Below are 13,307 nucleotides of genomic sequence, written 5' to 3' on the forward strand. Positions count from 1 at the left end.
ATTGAGCCTGAAATTTCCAGGAAGATGGGTACCCAGAGTTATTTTCTTAAGTATTTTGATTTATTTCATAATTAGAGAATAGATATGTATTTAATTTTTTAAAAGGGTACCCAGATAATGGGTATTCAGGTTGGGAATGAGGCATAAAATTACAAACTGTAGTTTACCACCATTAAGTCATGTCCATTATGGTAGCCATGACCACATGGGGCCACCATCACTTAAAATATGGCTAATGCACCTGAAAAACTGACATTTTAATTTAATTTAAATTTAAAAATACTCAATTTAAATATATGTAAACAATTCATTTTCATCCTCTCCAATTTTCTGCAACTCTCCTCTTAGTTTGAACCCATCATTTATCATTGGGGTTCTTGCAATAGTTTCTTAACTGCTTTCTGGCCTCTAGTCTTTTTTTTTTTTTTTTTAATGTTTAGTTTTTTTTGAGAGAGAGATAGAGTGTATGAGAGTGAGGGGGACAGGGAGAGAGGCAGAGAAAGAGGAAGACAGAGGATCCAAAGAGGGCTCTGTGCTGACAGCAGAGAGCCCCATATGTGGGGCTTAAACTCATGAACCTGAGATCATGACCTGAGCCAAAGTCGGCATTTAACCAACTGAGCCATCCAGGGTCCCTTGGCCTCTGGTCTTATACTCTACCCTGCTAGGCCAGTCTCAAAAGAACTTCCAAATATAATTAAATTTTCAAGCTTTTCTTGAGGTATAAAAGGCATACAGAAAAGTACAAAATTATAAGTATACAGTTTGATATGTTATATCATAAAATGAACACAACTGGTAAATGAACAACCAGATAAAATCACACTGCAGAAGTTCCTTCCCTTCCATGATCCTTTTTGATCACTTCCCTCTTCCTTTTCTCCAAAAGTAATATCCTTACTTCTCACACCCACAAATGACCTGTTTTATATAAATGGAATTGTAAGATTATGCATTCCATTATGTCTGGTTTATTTTCTTCAATATTATGCTTATGGAATTCATCCATATTATGATGTATATCTGGACTTCATTCATTTTCACTGCTGTGCAGGAATTTAACATATGAATATACCATGATTGACCTATTCTACTCTTCATACAGCCTTTGGATATTTCAAGTTTTAGGCTATTATGAATAATACTACTTAGAACATTTAAAATTTTGTTTTGTGCAGACATTTCTATTTAAAAAAAATTTAGTGTTTATTTTTTGAGAGAGAGAGACAGATAGAGACAGAGCGTGAGCGGGGGACAGGCAGAGAGAGAGAGGAAGACACAGAATCTGAAGCAGGCTCCACAATTCAAGCTCAGCACAGAGCCCGATGTAGGGCTCTAACTGTTGACCCATGAGATCATGACCTGAGCTGAAGTTGGACACTCAACCAGCCACCCAGGCGCCCCTTGTACACACATTTCTGTACAATCTATTCCTAGAAGTGAGTTACTGGCTAGTAGAGTATGCATATGCCCAGTTTTGGAAGATAATGCCAAACAGTTTTACAAAGTAGTTTTTTATCAGTTTACATTCCTGTAAATAGCATATGAGAGCTTACATTCTACATCCTCATCAATGTTTGATTTGTCAATCTTTTTTTTCAATGATTATTTTTGAGACAGCAAGAGCGGAGGAGGGGCAGAGAGAGAGGGGGAAAGAGGATCTGAAGCGGGCTCTGTGCCAACAGCAGAGAGCCTGGCGCAGGGCTCTAATCCATGAATAGTGAGATCATGACCTGAGTTGAAGTCGGATGCTTAACTGACTGACACACTGAGGCATCCCTGATTTGACAATCTTTATTTATTTATTTTTTTACATGATATCCCCCAAATTTCCTTTTATTAGTTTTTTTGTGGGGCTTTTTTCATGTTTAAAAAATTTTTTTAATTTGATTTTTTAATTTAAATTTTACTTAGTTAATATGCAATGCAATATTGGTTTCAGGAGTAGAATTCAGTGATTCATCACTTATGTATAACACCTAGTGCTCATCACAACAAGTGCCCTCCTTAGCACCCATCACCATCTCTCACACATCTCCCTCCATACCATAGTTTGTTCTCTATCATTAAGAGTCTCTTGTGGTTTGTTTCCTTCTCTTCTCTTCCTCCACCACCCCCACTTCCCATATGTTATCTGTTTTGTTTCTTAAATTTCACATATTATAGTGAAATCATATGGTATTTGTTTTTTTCTGATTTATTTCACTTAGCATAAAATATTCTAGCTCCATCCACGTCATGGCAAATGGCAAGGTTTCATTATTTTTGCTGGCTAATATTCCATTGTGTGTGTGTGTCGTAGGGTAGCTCCATCTTTGGTTACTTGAGGAACCTCCATACTGTTTTCCAGAGTGGCTGCACCAGTTTGCATTCCCACCAACAGCACAAGAGGGTTCTCCTTTCTCTGCATCTTTGCCAACACCAGTTGATTCTTGTGTTGTTAATTATAGCCATTCTGGATTTATCAACCTTTTTAAGTTTATTCTGTGAACATTTAAAGGATTACTGTTGTGCTTTTATTTACATTTCTTGATGATTAATAAGTTCAGCACCTTTTTGTATTAGAAATTCATTCTTTTGAACTGCCTGCTGAAGTCTTTTTCTCATTTTTCTATTAATTGCCTGTTTTTTTAAATTGATTTGCAGCAGTTATTTATATATTCACTTATGAGTTGCAAATATCTTCCATTCCATGGCATTCTTTTCTATTTTTTTTAAAGTTTATTTATTTTGAGAGAGAAAGCGAGAGAGAGAGAGAGAGAGAGAGAGAGAACGCACGCCAGCAGGGGGAGGGAGAGAATCCCAAGCAGGCTCCACACTGTCAGGGTAGAGCCTGACTCAGGGCTCGATCTCATGAACTGTGAGATCATGACTTGAGCCCAAATCAAGAATTGGATGCTTAACTGAGCCAACCAGGCTCATTTTTTTTTCATTCTTAATGGTGTCTTTGATGAACATAAGTTTTTATTTTGTTATCCATTTATCACTGTTTTCCTTCGTGACAAAGACTTTTTGGGTCCTATTTAAATCTTTCTATATTCCTAGGTTTTGAAGATATTCTAAGTAATCTTTTAGAAGTGTTATCTTTTCAGCCTTCTAGATTTACAATATACCTGAAGTATATTTTTGTATATAGTATGAGGTAAAGGCTAAATTTCTTTCATTTTACCTGATTATCCAATAGCCCCACTATAATTTATTGTAAAGTTTTCCCTACCACTCTAAAGCACTACTGTTGTCTAGGGTGACCAACTCATTCCAAATTTTCCTAATTTTAGCTCTGAAACTCTGAGACAGCCTCAGTCTCAGGCAAACCGGGATGTATGTCATCTTACTTTTGTTATAAATCTTATGTGCATGTAAGTATGGGTCTATTTCTCAATTCTTTCTCCTGAACAGAATAATAAGCCCACTTTGTCTTTATTTTAGCTTTATAATGACTTATTATCCTGTAAAGAAGGTCATCCTAACTTGTTCTTGATTTTCAAGAATCTTGGCTAATTTTTATAAATTTTCCATTTCTATTTTAGGACCAGCTTCTCAATTAATACAAAAGAAAAAAGAAAAAAACAAAAAAAAAAAGAATCCCAAGATTGGGAATGCATTGATTCTATAGATCAGTTTGAGAAAAATTAGATTTTTATAATATTGAGCTTTCTAAGCCATAATTTATTTGGGTCTGCTTTAATTTCCTAAATGTTTCATAGTATTTTGTGTGGAGGTCTTATACATGTATTGTTAGGTTTAAAAAAAAATTTTTTTATATTATTGTATATAATACCGTTGTTAAATTGTACTTTCTAATACTTGTTCCTGTTGTATAGATATACACTTGAATTTTATATATTGGCTTTATATTCAGGGAACTTAAACTTATTAATTCTAAAAGTTTCTTTTTTTTTTTTTTTTTTCAACGTTTATTTATTTTTGGGACAGAGAGAGACAGAGCATGAACGGGGGAGGGTCAGAGAGAGAGGGAGACACAGAATCGGAAACAGGCTCCAGGCTCCGAGCCATCAGCCCAGAGCCTGACGCGGGGCTCGAACTCACAGACCGCGAGATCGTGACCTGGCTGAAGTCGGACGCTTAACCGACTGCGCCACCCAGGCACCCTAAAAGTTTCTATGTAAGCTATATGTAACATTCTTATATTATTTTGGATTTTCAAATAAGTGGGTGGCTCTCACAGCGTATAGTTTGCTGAATTCTGTTTTAGTCCATGTTTAGACTTCTTTTCCTGGCAGGGAGTCTCTTGTCTCTATGGTGTGTGCTAGATGCATGGTAGATGCAGCAGAAGATCCAAATTGCTGCTCATGGGCACAGAGTGAGCCTTGAGCTATTCCAAAGCTGTTCCTCCTTTCCTCGATAGTCTGTAAATTGAGTCAATGGTGCCAAATCTATTCCCAGGACTCGTCATTCATTTATGTAGATCCAAGGTTCCATCTGGTATTCTTAAGCCTGAAGATTTTTTTTTTTCACATTATCATGGGGTGTAAATATTCAAGGAAAAATTCTTGCTGTTGTCTACAAATATCTATTTCACCTTCATTTTGAATGACATTTTCACTGATACAGTGAATATTTACCGGTTCACAATTTTTTTTTCCTTCTGCACTTTTTAGATCTGAGTCATCCCATTACCTTCTAGCTTGCATATTTTCTTATGACTTTTTTTTTTTTTAATCAGGAGTCACTATTTTTTAAAAATAGTATGTTCTAGTAAATATTTTTGGCATTCTGACCATAATAGTCTCTGTCAAAACTACTCAACTCTGCCTTTTTAGTGTGAAAACAGCCACAGACAATAGGTAAACAAGTAGGTGTAGCAGTGTTCCAATAAAACTTTATGAGAAAACTGGAGGCAGGACAGATTTGGCTTGAGGGTTGTATACAGTTTGCTGACCTGTTTTATATGTAATGTGTTTTTTTTTTTTTTTTGGCTGCTTTTAAGAATTTATCATTGCTATTAAGTAATTTGATTATGATGTCATTGTATGATTTATGTTATTCTGCTAGGGTTGAGCTTCTTGAATTTTCCACTGTCTTCATTCTGTTCACGTTTTTCTTTACATTCTTTTTTTTAAAGTTCATTTACTTATTTTGAGAGAGAGAGAGAGAGACAGAGAGAGAGTGCGTATGGAGTATCAGTATGGAGACTGATGTGGGGCTCAATCCCACGTACTGTAAGATCATGATCTGAGCTGAAACCAAGAGTTGATTACTTAACCCAGGTGCCCCTACATTCTTTCAAGCTCCTAGTTTGTCAATTCCCTTTCATAATTTCTGAAACTTTTTTTTTTTTTCCCCTTTAGGTGGTATATTTTCCTCCTTTGAATGCTTGATAATTTTTTATCAGATGCTGGAATTTTACTTTTTTTTTTTTTTTTAAATTAGTTTTAGAGAGACAGCAAGCATGCTCAAGCAGGGGAAAGGGGCAGAGAGAGAGAGAGAGAGAGAGAGAAATCCTAAGTAGGCTCCATGCTGATGATACAGGGCTCCATCCCATTACCCTGGGATCATGACCTGAGCTGAAATCAAGAATCAGAGGCTCAACTGATTGAGCCACCCAGGTGCCCCTGGAATCTTACTTTCTTAAATGCGAAGTTTATTGTAAAGTGCTGCAGTTAGTATTTGTACTGCCATTAAATTACTCACAGATGAGTTTGATCCTTTCAAGTCCCGCTTTTAATCTTCGTTGGCTGTAAATGATCAGCTTTTTCCCTAGGACTAATTTCATTCCACAACTAAGCCATGGTCTTTTCAAGCAGAAGCATAAGACACAACCCAAGATAAAATGGGAGACTAATCAGTTTGGCAGCTTAGAATGAGAAGACTTGAGCATAGTGAAAGGTGAGTAGCAATGAGTCAACAGAAAGCAGGGAGGGGAGAGTAGAGCAAGGGGAATGGTATGCTAACTGACATTTGCATATACAAATGCCTAGAGATGGCAAGTACATGATTTTGAATAAGAACTATGCAAGATCCAATAGGATTGAGGGAGGACAGAAAGGGAAAAATGGAAGAGATTAAGCTAGTAAAGGAAGTGGAATTTAACTTCCTTTACTTTAGGAAATGAGTTTGCTCAACTGTTTAGATCATTACCTGTAAGTTTTAACAAAGTAGATCTCACTTTTTCTTTTTTTTTTTTGAATCATATTTGAAGGGTATAAGAAGTGAAACAAATTTTATTTCATAAAATTTATTGGAAGCATTTATTAATATGTAATTTGCATAAGTCTTTTGCTCACATTTTTCTCTCACTTGTTACTATCTCTCCATTAGAATACCGACTTTGGAGTCCTTAAGCCTTGAGTTAATATCTCAATTCTGATGTTTAAAAATCTCAATTTTTAATTTTTTAGCTGCGTGATTTTGAGCAAATTCCTTCATAAGACTTTATTTATTCAAGTGTAAAGGGCTTAGGGAGAGCAAAGTTATGAGAAAAAACACACAGAAATGTCAACCAGTCTCCAGCACATGGTAGAAACTCAACACATTAGTCCTTTTGGATAAAAGCACCAGGAAAAAACTCCTTTTCTAGCCCAGAAGTTCTCAACCAAGGAGGCACATCAAAATCACATGAAGAACTTCAAAAAAATATTGATGTTCAATCCTCACATAATTTAATTGGTGTGGGGTGAAGACTGGATATGCTATTATTTTTTATAAACTCTCCAAGTGATTTTAACATGAATGCAAGGTTGAAAACTGATCTAGCTAGGGACAACTTTTTCATCTCTCTGAAATTCAAAGGCTGTGTGTTTGTGTGTGTGTGTGTGTATGTGTGTCTAGCACACAAAGCAAAATGTGAAAACATGAGATCTATTACGAGAAAAACAACTGCAGGCCATAACTGACACTGAGGAGTGCTGGCAACACACTTGGCTGACTTCTTAGATTCTGTTTTCAATGTCAAATCCACACTGGTTATATAACATTGGGGCTAAAGGTTTTACATAACAAATCCCTTTGAATTTATAAAACCCAGATTGTTGATTTTATAAAAATATTTATTTCATTTCTTTAAAAATTATTTCTATAGCAATTTCTTTACAAGATAGCTTTTTTATAAAGCCCTGTTTACTTTATATCTTTGTTTTTTAAATCCCCCATTCATTTTGAGATTCTAAAAAGAACTCTATAAAAAAATTAATGTAAAATGAAAGAAGGCTAACACTATGATGGAAAGTGACAGTTTGGTAAATACTTAAGAATGTATATATATGGAGCAACTTCTATTTTAAATTTATTTTTTAAGTTTCATTGAGATAATTTTTTTTTTTTAATTTTTTTTTTTTTTCAACATTTATTTATTTTTGGGACAGAGAGAGACAGAGCATGAATGGGGGAGGGGCAGAGAGGGGGAGACACAGAATCGGAAACAGGCTCCAGGCTCCAAGCCATCAGCCCAGAGCCTGACGCGGGGCTTGAACTCACGGACCGCGAGATCGTGACCTGGCTGAAGTCGGACGCTTAACCGACTGCGCCACCCAGGCACCCCTCATTGAGATAATTTTTTAATTTAAATTTGTTAGCTGTTGTACTTTAGCTTCTTAGATTACATTACCCAAGTTATTAACCTTACTTCTCCAGATGACGTTACTGAGTTGTTAATAGAAGTCAGCTAATACTTCCTAGTAAGTTTTTATAAAATGTGAATAACTTATCCTTCTTTACTTTAGTAATAGTTTTAGAAATCTAAACTCATTAGCAGAGGATGAAAGGATATAGAAAGTATAGCATTCATATGAAAAAAGATACCATACATAAGTGTGCAGTATTATTTCTTCTGAAACAATCACTTAAAAAGCTCTTTGTATAGAGTATATTATGTGAAGTGCACAATCTCAGGAAAAAGATATACTGAGAATTAAGAACTGTAACAACGTATATGACATCAAAATGGTAATTTCCATTAAGATTTGAATACTAGACAGACTGTGCCAATTTTGTTTTTCTTCAACTGTCCTGCACACTCAAGAAGCATTCAGAAAGCTTTTAAAGAGGAAGTATACAAAAAGACAACTACTTTTGTAAATAAACATTATTATAAAAAGAACAAAACTAATTGAAGAAGATTTAGATGAGCTTACAACTTAGTTTTTAAATATTTTTTGTTCTTTCTAGATATGAGTTAATAATAGGCTTTTGGAACCTGTTACAAGGACTCCCAATACCTCTAGACATCATGAGGGATCTTTATTTCTACATCCAAAAGATTCTTCTGGAATCTTAAGGTATGGAGACAAAAGTCAGATCTCTAGCCCAATGTTGCTTTGTTTCTGATTATTTAGCGAGAAGAGAGGTGGAGATAGAATTTGCAAGAGGAAGAAGAAAGCACAAGGGTTAGGAAAATGGGAAATGGAGGTTCTGGTTATTCTGGTTTCAATTTCAGCAAATGATTAATGTTATTACATTTTTAATCTTAAAAGTCTTTAATTTCAAGTCTTTGGTACTGGTATGAAATTATCATCTGCATAGTCCCAGTATTCTTATATAACTAAAATTTATATCTTAAAAATTTTTTTTAATGTTTTATCTATTAGAGAGAGGGATAGAGAGGGAGGGAGAAGGAGGGAGAGGGAAGGAGAGAGGGAAAGAGGGAGAGGGAAGAGGGGAGAGGGGAGAGAGAGAGAGAGAGAGAGAGAGAGAGAGAGAGAGAGAGAGAGAAATGAGCAGGGGAAGCACAGAAAGAGAGGGAGACACACAATCTGAAGCAGACTCCAGGCTCTGAGTTGTCAGCATGGAGTCCGACGCGGGGCTTGAACTCACAAACAAATCATGACCTGAGCCGAAGCCGGACGCTTAACCAACTGAACCACCCAGCCGCCCCTAAAATTTTATCTTTTTCTCATTTTGAAAATTCTATATTACCTTGACACATAAAATCCTTGAATTGTTTGGTATTCATAAATAAAATCATGTGTAGGTCTGTCTTTAAGAAAGTTCCTAGAAGTAGCTGAGCCCAGTATTAATACAGCAAGTATTAAATGACCTCACCAATTTCAATAAATACTAACACTGATTAATCATTAATAAATCATTAATTAGCCAGTGGATAACTGAACACATAGGGTAGCTTAGGAATTCACTATTAAGATAAGAGGAAGCTCACAGGAAAGACAGTGTGATAAAAATTTGTCTGTTTCATTCATTTATAGAAAAGACAAATCTCAACAAATGCTGCAAAGAAGGTCCAATTTTAATCCAATCAGGTTTCCTAATTTTCCTGGTGCCTGGAAACAAGTTAGAAGTGGGACATAGTGGAATGAAGATGAGGAGTTCTGCTTTTAACTACCCCATTAAAAGCTTGGGAAAAAGAGGGGCGCCTGGGTGGCGCAGTCGGTTAAGCGTCCGACTTCAGCCAGGTCACGATCTCGTGGTCCGTGAGTTCGAGCCCCGCGTCAGGCTCTGGGCTGATGGCTCAGAGTCTGGAGCCTGTTTCCTATTCTGTGTCTCCCTCTCTCTCTGCCCCTCCCCCGTTCATGCTCTGTCTCTCTCTGTCCCAAAAATAAATAAACGTTGAAAAAAAAAAAAAAAAAAAAAAAAAGCTTGGGAAAAAGATAAACTCCAAATCACCAAAGAACAGTCTTTCCTTAAAATGTTTTCAAAATAAATATGAGACCAATTTCAGAACAATGATTGTACAATCATGGATAAGTTAAAAACCTTTAGGAAAGGGGACAACTGGGATAACTCTTGAATATGTACAATCGAGACCCAGGAGAACTGACTTGTTTCCCATTCCCTGGTAAAAGAAAATGTGGGATAGTAGGGTCTGACATTTTACCGTTTTATCTGAAACTATGAGACAGAAACAACTGTGCAAAACACAAGATTCAAATGGAAAAAAAAAAAAAACACCAAATGTACAACTCTAGAAATATGCAATTGATGTTTAATAATCTGAAGATTAACAAAATCAAAGATTTTTTACTTGACTAGGTTCATTTCCTCGGAATTCTTCTAAGATTTAAAAATAATCTATCACACTTATTGATTTAGAACCATCAGATTTTACTTCAGGAAAATCTAATACCTTTCAAAAAGTTATAATTTTAATATTAACACAAAAAATTACTTCCTAACATTTCATTTTTAAAAAACTTTTCCGCAGCCAAAGATTCCTATTTTTGAATTACAGTACTGCAAGGCACATACAGAACTCACCTCCTTCAAAACACAGAGAAGATATACTCCCTGAAATAGAATTTTAAAATCCTTAAACAATTAGAAATACTACAAAGTTAGCAATTTTTAGGTAAAAATGTTGTTTCTACAGGATCATGCACCTTTCTTAAAATCAATTCAGCATATATGTATAAATAATCCTTTTTTAAAACATGTGTACTTGAAATGCAGATACAGTGATGCTGAGGACAGCACTAAACAAAAACCTGAAAAGTACTATAGTTGATAAATTTTATGTTATTGCCTTCATTAGAGACTGTATTATCTTTAGCATTTTAAGAGATCTGAATTTAATAATGGGGTAATATACAGGAAACAAAATTTTTTCCATCATTTCTAGCATCAATTCTTTTATAAAAGAGGCTAAATGAGTTATACTTTTTGTTTAGTAAAACTGAGAATGAGATCATTTAAATGCCTCTACTAAATTTAATGCAGCTTAATTAGGGACCAGGTACATACTTTCCTCTGAAAATTTTTGGTCAAGCATGTCTAACCATAAAAGTAAATGGAATTTTAAGAGGTAGTTTTTTTTTCCCATGATGCATCTGTTAATAAATGTATTGTCAAGAAAATAAAAACAAGCACTGAGTGTGTTTTCTTAAAGTAAAAGGGTCTAATGAAAAGAAAAATAAAAGATAGGTATGATATTTGTTACAATCTGACATTTTAACAGTCATAGTAATAGATGTTTTGTGACCAGTGCATTTTGGATTCTCTCAGGATTAAAATACGAGTCTGCCAACAGTATTAAATCCTCCTCCACCCCCTCCACCAGTTGGTCCACAGCTTCCTGGTGGGTCATTGTCATCAAATCCATTGGGCCGAAATGAACATGAGGCAGATGCAGCTTGTAGGGCCCGGGCACGAGCGTTCAACTCTTGTTCCTAAATTTAAAAAGAATTTTTATAAAATTAAAACCCTAAACACAGTGGATGAGTATATCATCTACATACATTTTAAAACTGACTTAATCCTTAATAAGCATCCCTTAAATTTCAGTATTTTAAAAAATATTGACTATATTAATCCCTGTCAAATCTTACTAAAGTACATAATCACAGATGGAACAAATAAGAATGCAAAATCCTGGGGTAACTCTACAGAATGACAGATCCTAAAGGCCATTCTGTTCAATACCTCAGTTTGCAAAAGAGAAAACTGAAGCCCCACGTCCTAAAATTCCTCTTTGGAAGTATTAGTGTTCTTGCAAATACTCATCAACACATATGGGAATAGATTTCCTTTCTAATATACTGAATGTAGAATTTAAAGGTTATGACGATGGATTATCTACTCTTTATCAAAGTGGGGCTATTTTGTAAGTGGGTGATAAAAGGTATAAATAATGAAAAATGGCTGAATGTTTCCTACCCTTAGAATACTTCTCAGTAAATAAAAGTAATATTTCAATAACATTCTTAAGGAAAATGGAGCCTATCTTCTTACAGTATTACTTAAAACTTTTCCCTACCAGTATCAGAACTTTTATCAGGAACCAGTCATACTCATTTATGTGCCAGACACATATTAGGTGCTCAGTAAATATTAATGATCATAGATTAGAACACTATTAGCTACTTAGCCTCAAAAGAAGCAAATGTAAATAAATAATGGCAAATTCATTTGGCAAGGTGTCAAACCGCATTCTATAACTGGTACAAACTCCTTGGAAAAAAAACACAAAATATTCTGGCATATGCCCATTTTTCTGGGAAACGGTCTATAACTTTCAAATGAAGTCAATGTCAATAAAGTCTAGAAGACACTCTTAATGTGTTAGGCATAATCATCATGAAGAACTTAAAAATACATTTAACAGTAATCATGAAAACTATACTATTTCCAATTTTCAAATAAGCCCAGTTACTTTGCTCCAACTGGCAAGGTAGTGTTATAGTTTTTAGCTACTTTTTTTAGTTAATTGTTCTCTCCTCTTCACAAGATGCCCAATTTTTTATTATGGAGTAAACCACCAGGCTTACTTGGACATCTATTTTTCACATTATGAACCCCTAATTTATCAGTAGCATATAGCAACAGCTGTGTGATTCCCAATAGAAAAAATGATAAAGAATCACATACTTTTATTTTTTTTTTTTTAAATTTTTTTTTTTCAACGTTTATTTATTTTTGGGACAGAGAGAGACAGAGCATGAATGGGGGAGGGGCAGAGAGAGAGGGAGACACAGAATCGGAAACAGGCTCCAGGCTCTGAGCCATCAGCCCAGAGTCCGACGCGGGGCTCGAACTCACGGACCGCGAGATCGTGACCTGGCTGAAGTCGGACGCTTAACTGACTGCGCCACCCAGGCGCCCCAAGAATCACATACTTTTAAAGCTGAATTTGACCTTACATAAAAAATCCTTGTAACAGAATGGTCTAATTAACCAGTCTCTGGCAGGGCTTAGACAGGCTTTTAAAACTTAATTTGTAAGATACTTCTCAAAAACCTTTTTTTTTTTTTCCTTTCCATTTACTGTGCTGGTTCCTCTGTATAACGTTTTTCAAGAGACAGTTTATTTTTTAATCTGTAAAAATAAAATAAGAATTTTAAATAGAATAAAATTTTTAGTTTTACAGATAGAAAATAAAAGCTATGGATATGTAAGAAATAGATACAAAATAAGAAACAAAATCCTCATTGCTCTAGCTCTATAACCTACTGAAGTATCCAAACAAGCAATGAAAATCTGACTCTGTGTCTAAGATCTGGTTTCAGATATAGATCATGTTCCCTAATGAAATAAATAAAACTGAATATGCAAGGTAGAGTTCAAGAAGTTCTGCTCCCAAAAGATAAGGCAAATTTCATTAAAAAGTAATCCCACCACCCCAGAAGTAGTGTTAAAGGACATACATAATACAAAATTAACTTCATTGCTTCTGAGACACATGAAAACTCTATTATATTTCAAGACAGAGATTCCCAAGGAAGGGATATTCCTTTTTTGCTTTCTTATCTACTTATATAAATACATAGCTGACAGACAAAAATGTAGGATATTCTGTTTTCAGAAAATAGGCTTAAGAGATAGAAGCAGGGAAAACTGCCTTTCATTTTCTTTTATTTTTTTATTTTTTTTTTTAATTTTTTTTTTTCAACGTTTATTTA

At 35.0% G+C, this 13,307-nt stretch overlaps 1 protein-coding gene across 1 annotated transcript in view; it reads right to left on the reverse strand.

Moving 5' to 3' along the window:
* Positions 1 to 9,880: 9,880 nt before the first annotated feature.
* Positions 9,881 to 13,307, reverse strand: part of USP38 (ubiquitin specific peptidase 38) — a 34,678-nt gene continuing 31,251 nt past the window's right edge. Inside the window, exon 10 of the mRNA XM_025921941.2 lies at positions 9,881 to 11,078. Coding sequence (XP_025777726.1) covers positions 10,917 to 11,078 — 162 coding nt within the window. The 3' untranslated portion in view covers positions 9,881 to 10,916. The remainder of the gene's footprint in view (positions 11,079 to 13,307) is intronic.

This window comes from Puma concolor, chromosome B1, assembly GCF_028749965.1.
Source record: "Puma concolor isolate L17-30 chromosome B1, mPumCon1.1.hap2, whole genome shotgun sequence".
Classification (NCBI taxonomy): Eukaryota; Metazoa; Chordata; class Mammalia; order Carnivora; family Felidae; genus Puma; species Puma concolor.